The 16,816-nt window shown below is 43.1% G+C and overlaps 1 protein-coding gene across 1 annotated transcript; it reads right to left on the bottom strand.

The window, feature by feature from the left end:
- Positions 1–1,677: 1,677 nt before the first annotated feature.
- Positions 1,678–16,645, bottom strand: VKORC1L1 (vitamin K epoxide reductase complex subunit 1L1). Its single transcript, XM_085078168.1, has 3 exons — positions 16,404–16,645; positions 6,545–6,654; positions 1,678–5,837 (listed from the first exon to the last, which is right to left on the bottom strand). The coding sequence occupies exons 1-3, from the start codon at positions 16,595–16,597 to the stop codon at positions 5,611–5,613; spliced, it is 531 nt and encodes a 176-aa protein (XP_084934294.1). The 5' UTR covers positions 16,598–16,645; the 3' UTR covers positions 1,678–5,610.
- Between the last annotated feature and the right edge of the window lie 171 nt (positions 16,646–16,816).

Genomic DNA, 16,816 nt, shown 5'->3' with positions numbered 1-16,816 from the left:
GCTCTGGCCTGACAGGATGGATGTGTGAGAAATCCTGAGCATTGCCAGCAGTCAGGAAGGGTATGAACCACCCAGCAGACTCCAACAGGGTTTGGAATTCCTGTTCCAGCAGCAAAGTGGGATATGTCAGAGAGGGAGGGACTCCACCAACTCAAACTTTAAATCTCTTTATTTTACAGTACCAAAACTGCCACTATTAGACAGGAGCTGTGTCTAATAATGCCACTGTCAGAGCCCTTCCAGCCTGGAAGGACTTCCTTCATAGTAAATGTCACCACAGGAAGAGCAGACAGAGGGAAATTTTGTTCTAAACCTTTCTGAGAGTGGCCTGGAGCCCTCAGGTGCAAATTCATGTCCCTTCTGGGCTGCACACCAGCCTTGGGGACTGTCATGGATCACAGCAACACTCACAGAAGAGCTCAGAGCATTTAGTCTGCAAAGTTCCCAGTGTTGTCCCCAAAGCAGCATCACGAGGAGCAGAACAACAAAACCAGAGGCTGCCCAGAGGATTTGGGAAGTTCCAATTATGGAGTTTCATTGCTGGAATTCACAGATTCTGTGTGAAACTGTTGCCATGACTCCCCGTTCTGCAGGTGGCTCTGGGGTGAGTGGCTCAGGGAAGTAACCAAATCTGACCATAAAAAGAAAATATTCACTTTTATGCTATGGTGGCCAAATTCTGTTCCCTTCAGAGGTGGAACATGAGGAACCAACACCACCTTCCACCCTGCCACAGCAGAATAAGGACACAGATGTTCTCTGCAGACTTCACAACAATTTTCCTTGTTTTTAAGGGAAAAAACCCAACATTCTACAGCATTCCTCACATAGTGCTAGGTCTAGATTTTCTCTCTAACTAAAAGCCCAGAATATAAAACTCTATGCACAGTAAAAAGACTTCAAACATACCATGGCATAAGCAATTACCATATTAAATCCCACTAGCAGTGTTTGAAAGTCTCAACTTCTCCATCTCTAGACATCACTCTTTAAAATCTCATTTTCTTCCCCGGTTTCGACAGACATAACCAAAACACAGATAAGGATTTGACATTGTTCACTCCTTACAAACCAGGGCTCACCTCACTCCCCCAAAACTTTTTTTGGGGAGCACAGATTTGAGGGTCAATTCCTGTTTGTTCTGAACAGCTCAGTGCAATCACAAACCCAACCCTGCCCAGCAGCTCCCTCCCCAAATCCAGGGACACATCCAGCACTTTCCAGGGATTTTGTGGTGTGTGGGGCTGGCTTTGAGCAGCTCCACAGACCCAGTAAAGCAGGAAGTGATCAAAATCACAATGCTGGGGAGGTTTTTTTTTTTGCTTAAAGAACTGTAAACAGTGAAAGCCTCAAGTCAACGCTGCTCAGCCTTTACACACAACGCTCAGGCAGACACAAAGCTGCAGGAATTCTACTGGGAAAACTGGAATTCTACTGGGAAAACTGGGATCTGGGGGGAATCAAGTGCTTTAACCATTCTACTGCTAAACACACACAATGTCTTGGAAAAGAAACCACACGACTTAGTACAATTTCTAGAAACAGAATTACAGTACTGACATTAAAAACAGTTTCTAAGGCTCAGACTGAGTCCAAAAAGGCCTCTGGTTAGGTTCATTCAAGCTCTTATGTTTGGACTGCATGAATGCAGCATAAGAATGATTGCAGCAAGACATCCACAGGTAATTTCTACATTTATTTTTGTTGGTTTTTCTTTTTTTTTATATACCAAAAAAGTTATGTGCAACAAATAGAATTCGTACATATTTACATGGGTGGTTTTTTTTACCTGTTAGCAAAATTGTATCCTAAACCTCCAGTAGAGAATCTCTCAGCCTATCTTGAGAAAAGGAACATCTGCCCAATGACTGCATTTTAATTGGGTGTTTGGAGTTTAAAGCACTAGGAATAAATAGTTGATGGAACATACTATACAGAACAAACACCTAATATTTAGGCCATGCTTAACACAGTTTTATGGTAACAGAATACTTCCATCTTTTCTGGACCAGTTTCAACAACATTGGCAGAACCAAAGCCATCCAACCTCAGGCTTTAGCCCACATCAATTAGGAGCTGAGTGCTGCCTGAAGCACCTCACCAACCTCCTGGGAGCAGCAAATGCAAACTACAGCATTCAGAAATCTCCTCACCAGAGATCTGTTGTCACTTCACATCTCAAAGGTGGTCAGGAATGTTTCATTGGCCTCAGTGTCACGAATATTTTACTTCCAAGAATGTTAATTGAATGCTTTGTTGGCCTTAAAGAGTAGCAAGTACCTTACAGTAAGAGGATTTCAGGAATGTTTAATTCCTAAGCAGGTTTTGGGATGAGGTTCTTTTGCCTTTCCAATCTGCCCCTCGCTGCGGAACTTCCGACTCAGAACATTCTGTGATCCAAAAGGAATTCTACGATCCTGAGAGCCAAAGAGGGGCAGGAAGAGCCCAAATTCAGAACCACTGTTTGGATACTGTCCATTTGATCCCCTCCATTCTCCTGAGTGTTGAAACCACAATGAGGATCTGTCTAACACCCCTGTCCCTTGCCAGCCCAAGCATCATTTACCTGCCTTTACCCAGACTCCTGCATCCTTGAGATTTTTTAGGATTTGCCTTTGGATTTGTAAGGGTGAAACCAGTACCAAGCACACATTTCCCACATTTTGGCTGGGGCAGGCAGGGGGGGCACAGCTGCACAATGCACTCCCGATTTCCATCACATCACAACCCATTTTACTGGAAGAAAGATGCTGTTCCTATCATCGGGAGCAACGAGGAAAAGAGTCAAAAGAACTGGAAGCAGAAAGGTCCCGATTTCTACTGCTAAGATTATTCTGCCCTTTATTCAGGCCAACTGCATTTCTGAAGCACAAGAGAGAAACAGAAGAAAGCAGGGCCGTTTCTAGCAAATCACTTCCAGTAAAAAGTAACTGCAAGGAAAGCACACGAGACAAGAAGAGTTCACAATTAAGGATCAGATTTGCACAAAGTTCGTGCTCAAAGTGTAGCTGCAAATTCTCCCAAACTCCAGCTCCATTGGATCCCTATGTGCACACAAACAAGGACTGCAGACACCACTGCTGAAAATCTGGCCCTAAACATTTTTACTAAACAAACTGAATTAACAGACTATGCCCACACGAACAAGCACAAGACACAGTGAAGTTAAGTCAACACCAATACTTTCAGCTGATGGGGCTTTTTTTTTTCCTCTTTTTTTTTTTTTTCCCCCAGAAATTGGACCAAGTACTCATTGATCAGACTTGTCCCCATGGCTGCTTGCTCTGAGATAGGAGCACTTGCAGGCAGCACGTGTTCACCTCTTCCTTGGATGAGAAAAAGATGCCTTTAGTGTAGATCACAGGAACGCATCAAAATAAAATCTGTACAACGCATTAAACACCAATACTGCCTCAAGGCTTGGGAGAGAACAAAGCCAGGCCTTGAGGGACCAATTCAACATCATTCATTCCCCTTCATATCAAAGTGGAAGGCATTTGAGAGACAGAACTAAACATCAAGACAAGCTTTAACTGTACTCTGGTCAATACAAAACGCATTTAATGAATTGTTGGCTAAAACTGTCAGACGAGGGACAAGTCATTTAGTGTTACATGCAACAGATGTTACTCATACCACAGAACTCTATACAGAAAAGCAGTTTCCACCTACATCCTTGGTACAAACCAGAGAATGACTTCAGTAGTAATTGAAATATTGTTTTTTGTTAATTCAGTCTCAAAACTGGTTTTGCTCTATGGAAACACTGCTCGTTTCACAGTCAAGTTTATCCTTAGTGTTTAAAAATCCACTTACAATGGAAGTGTCTCTCTGACATTCATGTTTGAGAAAGAAACTGCTAAAAGTGGTTAAATTAGTTCTTTAAATAAATGGGTATGCAGTTGGAATTCTTCACATTTTGATCTGACACAAGGGCAAAAAGCAGCACAGCACCAATTACAGAAAGTAGCTGAACCCACACATTTCAGTGTCACACAGTCTGAAACAAGTATTTCACTTTTCCAAATCACATCAACCTTTTAAATTAAACTCAAAACAATACTGCTACCACTTCTCAGTCTAAAAACTAAAACCAGAGCTCTTAATACTCTTCTATCCCCAGCAAGTTTGCTGGGAATTTTGTTTGTTCATTTTTAAAGCAAGGACACTTCTGCCTGCCAAGTTTAACACAAAGTATTTGGTTTAAGATTTGAAGACAGAAGGCACTTTTAACATTCAGCCTTAGAATACTGAGTGCAGAAACAACATGTACAATTTTGTTCCTTTGTTTAAATCTGCAGTTTGATTTTTTTTTTTCCCCAATTAGTTCTTAGAAAGAGCAATGATAGCACTATATCACATTTCATTTTCAGGAGCACGTTGACTTACTTATCCCATTAACCAGGTTGCCCTTCCAAGAGATCTCATGTGTGTGTGTGTGTGTGTGTCAGGCCTAAAGTTCATCTCCCAATATAGCACAAACCAAAGATCCTGACCAAGATCAATTAAGGAACTGCTTTTTCAGTGCACTGCTTGGTTATCCTGCTCAGTCAGTGGTTTCCACTGCAAATTGCAATTCTATACTGCAGCATTCATAGAACATCAAACATTAGTAACACTGGCTGGCTGACCACAGCTTGAAATGAAACAGCTCTGCATGGAAATGGAGTCCTTTCAAAGAACACTTGGATACACCAACCCCCAGTCTGCAAATCACATCCTGCTGGCAGCTTTGGATTGACCACATGAAGCTATTTTTGTTCTGTACAGAAATTAATGAGGTTGTCATTTAATGGACATACTTCAGGTTTCAGCTTTAATTCCATTTTTGTTACTGGAGACCAAAAAAAAAAAAAAAAAAACAAGAAAAGAAAAAGGAAAAAGGAAAAAAAAAACCAGAAGAAAAAATGGAACCAACCCCAAGCATCATTCTTGTGAGAGCACAAAAGTGAGAGCAGCAACTCCATGTTCTTTAGAGGTCACTTCTTCCATCGTGTCAGTCGACTCTGAGCTGAACCCTCTGACAGCTCCTAACCAAACCCATGGGACAGTGAGTTCTCCAGGGATGAAACCAAGAGTTCTAATTTTATTTACAGTATAAGTCCTAGTCAAATCTAAGTCCATCAGCTAAAAAAAAAAAAAAAAGGAAGAAAAAAAAAGAAAAAAAAAGTAATACACATACTGTAAACATGGCAACATTAAATATGGTGATGCTAGTCTAGAATATTTCATGTCATGATCACATCTTGTTATACCTGAATTTATATACAGGATATTTTATAGCAAGTGTTACCCACTTCACAAGTGGAGGGGGAAGAGAGAAAGAGAGAGTCTAGGTTTTGCTGTGGCTAAAACTCCTTCAAAGTAAAGTTAAAGCTTGTCTTTGATTGTTATAGAGCTTTCTTTCATAACCACATTGAAACTGAAGATTAGCACAGAGAAATTATCTGGGGCCCCTTCAAATTTATAATTCAAAATTTCCGTTATGATTCTCGGGGAGGGCAGGGGGGGAAAAAAAGTGTCTGATATGGAGAATAAAAAAAATTACTGCAAAATAAACTTAATGGAAGTTGGGTCTTCAGACTGTCAGTCAAAAGTTCCAACAGGGGGTTATTCCTGTTTGGGTTGGAGTTGCCTCTTCCAGGCCTCGTTCAAATAAACTAGTCGTTTGTAGTTGATGATAAAGAGAATGAAGTTCAGCAAATAGGTGAGCACGCAGACAATGCAAAACTCCTTCAGCACGAAGTACAGAATGTATGCCAAGTACAGTGACCCTACTACAGACACTATGGAGGATGTCATGAGGATTAGAGCTGCTACTGCACTTGCTGTCATACCTGCAACAAGAGAGACAAAGTTACTCCGGCTGCTCGCAGCCCTCTCCACACAGAGCAAAACTGAATTCAAACTGGGCTACTCAGCAACAGAGACACAGAATTCTGGTTAAAATACCATGGTTGAGAAGTGGATATTTGGAGGGGAGCAGCTAAGGCTCTGTCTGACAGCCCTGTGGTAAGGAGTATGTGTAGTATTAGCCATCCTCATATTTCTGAGTTATAGCAAAGATATTGGTCGAGTTATTTCTATCAAGATATTTCTATCAAGATTAATAACTTCATAGCAAACCATAGAGTTACCAAGAAATATAGAGTTACCCAGGAATTTTTATACATTACATTTCATGCACTTTTCTGCCTGCTCTATTACTCCTGCAAAACTAGCACATTCCATTTTTATTCCCCTCTCTTTTCCACCATGCAATCCAATGCCAAATATATTGGAGTGAAAATACCAGCTGAGAAACTGTCTTCACGCTTGTATTATTAATAGCATATCAGGAGAAAATGCAATTACTCTTGTTATCAGTTGGGTTTTTAAGCCCTTTGGACAGATGTATCATTAAAGTGGTGCTAAAAAAAAAGGAGATATAAAAATCACAAGCATTTATCTATTTTTCTTCAGACTGTGCAATGTACATTCCTCTCCTCCTTCATCACCACAGACCTGGTTTATACTTTAGGTTTTGAAGTGAATGAATACTTACCAAGTAGCATTTGTAGTATATAAAACACGAGGCCAAAAACACTGTTTGACTGATTTATTGCACTGTCCTTTCCAAAGATGGAACCCAAGAGACCGAATCCTCGACCCCATCTGTAAAACAGGGAAACTAATTAACTCTTATTTGGGCACCTTTTGCTTTCCAGCAGCATTTCCAGCTCAGGGCTGTTGGGAAAAGAGAAAGACACAAATATTCTGCCATGAACTATGTGGAGTTCTGGAAAACCAAGCAGCTTGCAACAGGGGGAGCACTGAGCACGGCTTTAGCCCACACCTTGATGATTAAAAGGTGTTTGACAGAGCAGGAATTACCGAGTTCACACAGCTGCAACCTCACTGAACACCACCAGGGCTGGAGTTTGGAGCTGTTTTGTCAAATAAACACTTCCTTCCCCCACTGCCAGCTCTCCCCACCACAGAAAATTGGACACAAGGTCACTGCTAAGGTACAACTGGTAAGGATCTGTTCCAGCAGGAGGATCAGGGCAAAAATTTGCACCTCAGCTGCTCCTCAGTCTAACAGCTCCGGAGGAACCCAAATCTGTCAAGCACACGAGCTGGGCATGGCACCATCACAAGATCCCCAGCACAGTGTGACACTCTGAACCAACACCTGAAATCCCCACAAAGTGACTTTCAACTTCCTAGTGACAAAGCAAGAAAGCAGCACGAGCCCTACAAAGCTGCTGCTGCAGGAAGGAGGGTGAAAGATTCAATTAGCAAATGGATTTGTGCTAGAAACCATTAATTTGATGCCCTAAGGCAGATCATGCCATTATTTGTAAAAGCAAAGTGAGGAGCATATTTATTAGTGTCACTTGAAAATATGAAGAGAATTTACCACTACTCCAACAGGTAATTTAACTCACAAGAGCTCGCTGGGGTATCTGCCAGCAGGTTTTTGGAGCATCAAGCCAAGCACTACACAAATGTAAGGCTTGGTTCACATTACCAGGTTAACTGTCACAGAGCAAGGGAAAAAAATGCCATTCTTCATCCTCAGTCCTCATCTGCTGCAGCAGAAAACTCCAGGGAAAGTGCAGCTCTCAGGAATTTCCTTGTTCTAGAGGCAATGGCTCTGCTGAACCAAGACACAGCTCAGATTTGTCCCTGCACAAGGCAGGAATGTTGCTGATGTCACTCCCACCACCACATCACAAGCAGTTTCCTCACAGAAAGAGGTACCACAATAAGGACAATTTAATATCATCTCCAAAATGCTTTCCAGTCTCACAGCCATCTGTGCCAAACTCATTTCAACTCATAATTGCAGACTAAGTTTGAACTCACTATTAATACCCTTGTGCTCTTCTCCCCAAGAAACCCAGCAGAAAATTGGGTCCCAATTCCTAGAAAGAGTCAAAAATTAAACATATTTTCAGCTAGTTTGGTCTCAGATCTATTAAAAGTGCAACTTTTGTGCCAATATTAAGCTTTAAGGCAGTACAGACAGTGCTTTTCCAGGGGACAGAGCCTCAGTATCCCAGAGCTCCCAGACAGGGAGTTCCAGGGAAGAGCAGTGCAGAACTGCCTGCTTTCATCCCAGGGCAAGGTTGGGGCTATGGAAATTCCAAAGAATCTCTGTTGTGATGAATTTTCTTCCCACAGTTTGAATGATATCTGGATTTTAAGTGAGAACTGTTAATTTTTTAGCCTTCCTTTGATAAGATGGTCACAGCACATGTAACAATTGTCTCATGGTGTCCAAATTCCAAGGGCTGTGTTAAAAAGCCAGACAAATATATTAAAAGAATTATCACTTTGCATTTAACAGCCCATTTTTATTTTTCTGTATTACTACATTTAGAGATGCTTCAGCTTACCATGCACAGGTTCAATTTATTGTTTGGGTCTCCAAGTGGGAATTCTTTGTAGGATGACATTAAACAGTGTTTGAACACAAGCTTTCCTTGCTGAGAGACAGCTCAGCACAACCCAAAGTGTGTAAAAGATTCAGGATCAGCCTAACTGCAGCTAACTGCAGGATGCTGAATCCCTCCCTATCCCTGCCCTAGCTGAGTGCTCAGCACACCCTGTGGTGTCTGAGAGCAAACCCAACATCAGAAACTCCATTGTGCACAGGATGACCCCACAGTTATCCTGCAGGAGGATCAAACGTTGCCAGTGGAAGGATAATGAGTTCCAGCCCTTGCTGAGAGTCAGTCCTGGAGTGATCTGTTGGGAGCTGCAAGGTCAGAGCACAGGGAGAGCTTTTTCCACATGCAGGAGTTCATTAAGTGTCTCGCTGGCCTTGTGGCAGCTTTGAGGACATCAAGTATTACATTTCAGCCCATGGAGAACAGGTCTAATCCCACATCTTGTTCCACACTCTTGGAGAGAGCTAAGCAGCCTGGGGTTTAACACAGAGCACTTTTCCCAGCCTTATAAGGTTTGGAGTGGGAGCAAGTTTTCTGCATCAAGCTGAAAAGCAAAGTGTTTAAACTTTGTGTATTTACTCCCTTTTCTGTCTCATTTCCCTGTTGGAAAGTCTAAATCATCTCCTGATTTTATTAAGGTCATAAAATCCACTAAAATACACAATGAACCGAGAACTTGTGCCAGCAAGTGGAGGAAGGATAAAAACTGAGTGGATAATGTTCCTTTTCACACCAAACTCAGGTGTGAATTGCCTGATTTAAGATAACTTTGAAAAGTCATAACTTTGAAAAATATGGCAAACAAATAGCAAGAAGAAAGTTCTAATAGCAGGATAAGCATTAAAAAAAAATAAACTGAGAAGTCTTTCATGTAACCTGCCTTTTACAAAAAAAAACCACGATTAGAAGAAGTGTTATTAACTTGCAGCACTGTTTTGGATACAGAATGCTAAGTCAAATGACCTGCAGTAACTCCAGAGCTGCTTGCACAGCAAGATAAAAGCCCAATTTCGTGACTTTTTTCCTGGTGCTGTGGCTCCCATCCCTGAGGATCAGGAGCTCCGTGGTGAGATCCAGGTCACAGTCACTCGAGGTGACTCAGAGCACTCTGACAAACACATGTGCCAAACCCACTCTCACCACACCCAAGTTTCACTGCTGTTAAAAAATCGAAAAGCAATCTGAACTAAATACAAGGAACAAACCTTTAAGACTTCTTTGTGCATGTTTGTAACTCAACTTCCCTCCCTATCTGCATGTACGACTCTGAATGTTCTTGAAAAAGTTAAATCCAAGATAAAGTGTTTCATCTCCTTTCCCAACAGCTAAAATTGAACACTGCAGTGATTTTCAGTCCAATGTGCACTATCTTTTAGCAAAAGGAGGTACTGAAAGTTATTATCCACTCTCTAAACAAGGTCCCTTTTGGTTTGAGGTGTTTCACAAAGCTCAGCACTGTTGCATTTTTAGAAGTTTAAAGCAGTATTTGTGTGCAATTGCTACTTTTTAACAGGGAGACAATAAGAATTGAGGTCACTGTGATCCACAAGTGACATACCTCCAATAAAATCTTTTAAACTTTTAAATCACTACCTCTTTTGCATAATTATGAACATGCTCTGTGCTCCAGAACAGTGCATATGGGATACACTTGAAACATTTTAGCATAACTTAGCAGAGAAAATGCTAAAAGGGAACACAAAACCCTCATTTAGTCCACCAGTTTTTCAAGTTTTTCAGAGGACAAGCAAACAACCTTCCAGTTTAACAAGGGAAAAGCTATGAGTTATCAGCATTGGCTCAAAAAGCAGCAGAATTCCAAGCCAGCCAAACACACCAAGTCAAACAAACAAACCAAGAAGTGTTTATTTAGCCAGGAGCTGGATTAGTGTCCCATGCAGTCCCTGTAAGAAATGTTGGAGTGTTTCTGTAGCCAAGCCCCAATCCTGACAGTTACCTGCAGATGTTTTTCACAGTTCTGTCAGAGAGATCATTCCCCAAGATGCTCCCCTTGGCCTCCACCGTCATCAAGGATCAGCTTCAAGTCCTGAATTTGGGTTTCAGCTGCACCAAGACACTTGGCAGCCTACCCTGAAGCCTTCCTGGATGTCCCAGATGCTTTCTGAGCACACTTTTTGGCCTCCATCACAAGCCCTGGTGATGATCAGAATCACATCCCCTCAATTTCACCTGGTAACTCCCTCAGTTCTCACACCCAGAACTGAACTAAGCCCTGTACATTAATTTTAATATCAAAAGAACCATGCTGGGTCAGGGCAGGTCCAGCATCAAATGCCTTCAACAAAACACACAATTCCCAGGTCACATTCCAGCGTCCTCGAGGACTGTTTGAAAATGCATTAAATCCTTCAGGGGATCAGATTATTCAAAGGCATTGTATGATCCAAGATCTGGGGATGCTCTGCATTTGTGCAGCAGCAGCTTTGCCAACACAATTGTCTCTCTCAGTTGTTGGGTTTGCTGCAGTGAAAAGGGCAAACAAAAAAAAATTCTCTATTCAGAAAACTGCAAGTAAAGAACTCAGGTTTTGTTTTCTGAGTAGCAGTAAGGTACTTAAAGCCCCTCATTTCTGGATTATTTATCATCCCATCAGCATTATTTTGTTATCAACAGCAAGCACCCATTACCACTTTGTAACCCTGAGGAAACAATAAATAGAATTTTCTAAAAAAAAAGGCTTAAGACACATTTCCTTAAGCATCACTGGACTTCTGAGATGAGTTCTGGTCCAAAATGAAAGTTCTCAGAGCGGAGCAGAGCTGGCTGTGCTCAGCCCCTGCCTCCAGTGAAAAGCTCATATAAAGGTCAAAGGATCTGGAGCATGTTAAGAAACTTTGGTTGCAACTTCTTTCCAGCTTCACTAGAGGATTTTGGATTAAACCTAATTCATGGTTTCAAGGCCACTCGAACAGTTTTAATAAATTAAGTAAAAGCCTTCAATTAGAAGCCACAAAAAAGGAGATTAAAAATTGCCATTTGTAAACTTGCCAGGAGTGCTCAAAAATGTTGATACTTAATTTCATGTTTAAATCTATTAGCAGTATTTAGCATAACCAAATGAGATTTTGTTCTATATATCCTCCAGCTCTGCTTCAGAAAGAGTAAAAAATCTCAGTGTCAATATCAGCAAAATATTAAGCAGACAGTGGTTAATTATTTTATAGGAGCCTTTACAGAAGAATTGGCTATTCAAGCTACAAGCCAACAGCACTGATTCTTTCTACATAATATTTTCTATTAAACTACCAGAAATGAAGCCCAAATTTGAATTGTAGGCACTTGGTTAAATTTACTTTGCACCAGGCAAAATAATTCTTGGCCCTATTGCGAATTAAGTCAAGCTAGAAATTATGTATTTATGAAAAGCAAAAATACACATTTGTGTAAGCACTGTAAGGATGAAAATAAGACTCTCACAGCAAGGGCACTGCTGTGTTTCATAACTTAGTGCCTCAGTCACTAAGTGTTGTAATCAGAATTAAATCATCGATTTTCTACTAGAAAGATGGGGGGGAAAAACCCACTTGAGTTATCAGCTTCTGCAGCTTTAAGAGCAGCTTTAAAACTCCTGAAGCTGGTTTCTACCAGCATTCCTGAAACACCTTCCCTCTCCAGCCCATGGAATAAGCTCTGGAACCTCCCAGCTCACACCCTCAGCCTCTGCTCCCTGCCTGCCCACCATGTGCCAGCGCTGAGTCCTGTTTGCACAGCGCCAGCCCAGCTGGGGACAAGGGACAGAGAACCTTGGCTCACAGGGCAGGGCTTTCCTCCAGCACAGCAGGGACTCTGGGTCTCCCTCCCTTGCCCTGTGGCACTGCATTTGTCTGCTCCAATTTTTTTCTTCCTGACCAATTCCAAACCACAGATCTTTCAAGCTTCCCTCAGACAGCAAAGCCAGTGAATTAAAAAAAAAAAAGAAATCACTGAAAAAGCCCAGTTACAGCTGCTAACACCTTATGTCAGATACTAATTTTGCACCTGAAAACCTCAAACATATCTGAATATTTGCTTGCAGGTACAGCAATAAAAAATCCTGGGATATCAGGAATTTATTATTATTATTAATAGGAATGATAAATGCTGCATAATGTTCTTTACCTGGAATCAAGCAAACTTGTCAGACAGCAAGTTTACAGAGCTGCCCCACACCAGAGCTCAGAGGGAACCTGTTTAACATCAGGTCAGGGAGGAGGTCTGGGAAGTTTTCTCCCGTGTCCCATTCCCTTGAAGAATGGGGTTGTTCTTGTCAACTTGATCTCTGTAAAGATGCACCAGGGCAGCTCAGGTGAGGTGTGCTTTGCTGAGAAACCAGCACGGGGCAGTTTTACCAGCAGTGCCTGCAGAAATTCACACCCACTCTCTAGAGCAATGAGCTCTACACCAGCACAATCTCACACAGCTCTGAAGGCAGAGCAACCCAATAGAACACAACAGGTGCAAATTGACTGTTTGAAGTGATTTATCAATGTGAGCAGAACCGTGCAATGATGCTGCACTTGTCACAGGCCACCCTTTCAGGTCTGTTCACAGCACACACCAAATTTAACATTTTCAGCAACTAGCAGGTGAATATTTTGGTGCATCCAGGAGAAAAACCAAGGTGGACATGCAATTTGGTCTAGAGGAAGGTGTCCCTGTCCGTGGCAAAGGGGTTCCTTCCAACCCACACCATTCTGTGATGAGACCTTTTCAGAACATCTCAGAGAGCCTCAAACACAAGACACCAATCCAAGACCTTCAGAGCAGGGAATTCCTAAAGTATCAATTACACCCAGTTGGACACAGACTGTCAAAATGCTATTCTGACTCTAGAATTCCTTCAGTAATCAGCTGAAGATCAATATTGACTATTGCCAAACCTCTTCACTGACGCAGCTGCAAATATTGCTAAAGATATCCATGACATGTGCCCTTTGCTCGTTGTGCTGCTGTCTTGAGGCTCTGTTACAGTGGGTACAGCATTCATTAATGCATGCCAGGCTAAAAAAGCCCTTCAAATCCACTAATCTGCCCTGCAGAAACCTCCAATTCATCAAGACAGAAAGCAGAAATGGATTAGAAGACCCTGAAATCTGTCAGGGCATGGAAAAGACCAAAGCCAAAGGCTCTGGGTCTCTGCATTACTACTTAAAGGTCACATTTTATTTCAAGCTGTAGCTTGAGCTGTATGACTTGAAGTGTGTTTTATTACTTTAATTCCCTCTGTGAGATTACAGCAAGACCAAAAGTATTTTTCAGGAACTGCTATTAGCCAGTTTCATTATAAATAAAGCCATTCTTGCCACTTAATTATTCACAAATATAAGACAGCAATCCATTTAAAATTGCCAGTGGAATCATTAGGTATTTCCTTAATACCTGCCCTTATTAGACACTCCTTAGCAGTTCTTATTTTTAAACTATTTCATGAACTTTCCCCTTGATAAAAACTTGAAATATGCTGACCATTCGTGTTTTGGGTAAGGGATACCAGGAAGGTATCTCTCCAACATAATCTTCTGCATGAGTCAGGCTCTGATAGGAGATTTTCTGTGCTCCTCCCTCTGCATGCTGGCAGTCTTTACATTTCTCTTCTTGCTGTTGTGCCAATGCCAGATCTGGCTTAAAAGCAAGACTTGGAAATACCAACAGCTGGTGAAGAATACTCCGCCCAAAATACCAGAAACTCTGCTCAGGAAGGAATAAACGAATTTATTCTAATTATTCTATGTATTTAAAATTAATCCTAACGGCATTAAGTGCTTTTTAAAGTTCAGCCCACTCTAGGAGTCGAAATTCAAGATGTGGAGATTGTAACATTCCAAGTTCCATCAGCAAATCCAGCTTAAATAAAAAGTCAGTCACACAACCCAATGAACCATCTAGAAGCCAAAGCAGAAACAGAAGTTGCTCACCCACTCTGCAGAGTCCACTCTGATAATTAGCTAATTAAATAATTTCTGATTGTCAGCGCAACAGCTTAATGAGAAAAGAAAAGTGGAAGTTAAATCCGAATTACACGTGAAAAAGCTGGAACACAAGATTTGAAACTCTACTACCCCGGTGAAATCTAAATTGTGGTTAGAAGTTTCTTTTAGAAATCAACTTTCTGAGAAATTCCAGTGATGCAGGAACAAGGAAGAATCAACTGGAGAAGGTGAGAGAGAAGGATGGATGGGGAGCTGTGGCAACATGGAAAATAAGATTAATTTCTTTCCAAGTTTGCCCTCCTGCCTTACTTTTAAAGCAAAACTCCCCCTCTGTGTCCTGCACAGCCTGGAAAGCAAATTCTTCTCCAAATATGGTTTCACTGAACACAACTTGCACGTTCCTTCTCCACAAACTCCTTTTACCACCTGCTCCAACGATCACGAGCTCTCCTGGCATTTGCAGTGCTTCACTCCAGGCATGGTTCTCCTAGCAACTGCTGTGAGATTTCAGTGCATTTCATCCCTGACTCTTCACATTATCATATAGAATTCCTACAGTAAAGGATTTCCAGGTCTTACTCAACACGTCAGCTGCGGCGTTGCTAATGAACACTGTAATTACCAAGCTTGATTCCATAATTAGAAATAATTCCAATTATATCTTTAGGTAATTCCCTTCTCCCAGGCGTTCGGTAAACACGCATCAAAACTGTGACATCAAATTTTCTGTCACAACAGCAGCATTTGCTGCAACAACAAAAAGCTGTTGAAGAACCAATTCTATACAAGAACAGGCTGCTCAGTGCTGAAATCTGTTATTCTGGTTTTACCCCTATAGGTGTGATCAATGTTAAATTACTGACAAGACTCACGTGGTTTAATCTCAGTAGCCTAGGCATAATTTAATTGGTGTAATTTTAATTTATCTGGCGAGTTTATGGAAGTCTCCTCCCTAGTTAGATCCAAACTTCTCATTTCAGGACACTTCCCGAGTAGAGATATGAACAAGCACCTTCACAAACTAAAGATGACCTGAGACAGACAGAAAAGCAGAGTTACAGCCTTTACTCAATCACAGTATCAGGTGTCCAGAGATACAGATCTCTGACACACAATCCCACTTCTGTCACCACAGAAGAGATGTTAAGAATAAGAGTTCCCTGTATGTTTTGCCCCAACAATTTCATAGCTTCCAGCTTGACGGAGTATAGGAGCATTCTCCCAAACTGGCTTGTTATGATGATACATCAGTTATTTCCACAAAAACCGGGACAGCTTTTGCACAGGTTACACTGAGAGGGGAAAACCTAAATCTCAAACACTCATTCAGCTAAAGGCACTAACATGATAATAACAAAATGCTCGTTTAAGAACCCAGGAAGGATTTGCCAAAGAACCAAATTTATAACCTGACTCTCCCAACAGAAATAAGAGCCATTGGCCTTTAAAGAACTGCTAAACTGGCTGGACCTCTGCAAAGTAAGTCAGGATTTGGACTGGGCTTTTGCTGCAGAGATTACCAAGTCTTTCCTGAACGAAGCACTTCCTCTGTATCATAGAAGCATCTCCTGTGCCGCCAGAAAGCATCCCAATGAAAACGCAATACAGATACTGCAATTAAAACTAACAAAGCAAACCACCCGCAACTGCACTTGTTTACGTTGTCCTTAACCACTACTCACAGCCACAGCACTTCACTCCAACGAGCCTTTCCCACTAAAACGCTTGTCACTCCACCTAACTGCCACGGATTACAACACAGCAGTTGCGGGTGCCTCACCCTGCAGCCCGCGGTGATCCCCACCAACCCCGCTGCCCCAGCCAAGGGGCTGCCCCAGCCGGGAGCGCTGCCCCCTCCCCGGCCTGCCCGACCCCTCCGTGCCCCCGCCCGGCCCGCAGCCCCGCCGAGCACCGGCCGGGCCCCACAGCACCCCCGAGGCACCGCAGGCAGCGCTCCGGAGCGGTCCCCGCCGCTCCCGCAGCCCTCAGCCCCTTCCCCCCGCGGGGGCGGCGGCGGGTCCCACCCGCGCCTCACCTGGAGGTGATGGCGGCGGAGCAGCGCACCCGCTCGCTGAGGTCGCACAGGGCCTGGTAGTGGCTGTCGCGGCCCTTCTCGCGCTCCAGGTGGCAGGCGTACAGGGAGAGCAGGATGCCGGCGGCGCACACGGCGGACCGCGCCACCCGCTCCCAGCGCGGCACCGACACCCGCAGCAGGACGGGCGCCGCCATCTTGCCCCGTCCCTCCGCCTCAGCCCGCGACGCGCGCCCGGCGCCGCCCCGCCCCGCGCACGCGCGCGCGCTCCTCATTGGCCCGCCGCGCACGCGCGCGCGCCCCTCATTGGCCGGCCCGGCGGGCGCGCCACGGCCCCCCCTCCCCTCTCCCCCGCGAGCCCCGCCCCTCTGCCGCTAGCGCCGGACGTGGCGCCTCGCGACGACGTCACGTCAGGC

Source organism: Lichenostomus cassidix, chromosome 19 (assembly GCF_008360975.1).
Source record: "Lichenostomus cassidix isolate B80296 chromosome 19, HeHo_3.0, whole genome shotgun sequence".
In the NCBI taxonomy this organism is placed as follows: Eukaryota; Metazoa; Chordata; class Aves; order Passeriformes; family Meliphagidae; genus Lichenostomus; species Lichenostomus cassidix.
Note: the sequence above shows the minus strand (reverse complement) of the source record. Positions and strands in the feature narration are given on the sequence as shown.

What these genes read in the sequence shown, in the direction of transcription:
- VKORC1L1 (XM_085078168.1), bottom strand. Translation starts at nt 16,597, where the DNA reads ATGGCGGCGCCCGTCCTGCTGCGGGTGTCGGTGCCGCGCTGGGAGCGG. An exon ending in TCCGCCGCCATCACCTCCAG is followed by an intron (nt 6,655 to 16,403) that starts GTGAGGCGCGGG and finishes CCTGTTTTACAG; the next exon opens with ATGGGGTCGAGGATTCGGTC. An exon ending in TATACTACAAATGCTACTTG is followed by an intron (nt 5,838 to 6,544) that starts GTAAGTATTCAT and finishes CTCTTGTTGCAG; the next exon opens with GTATGACAGCAAGTGCAGTA.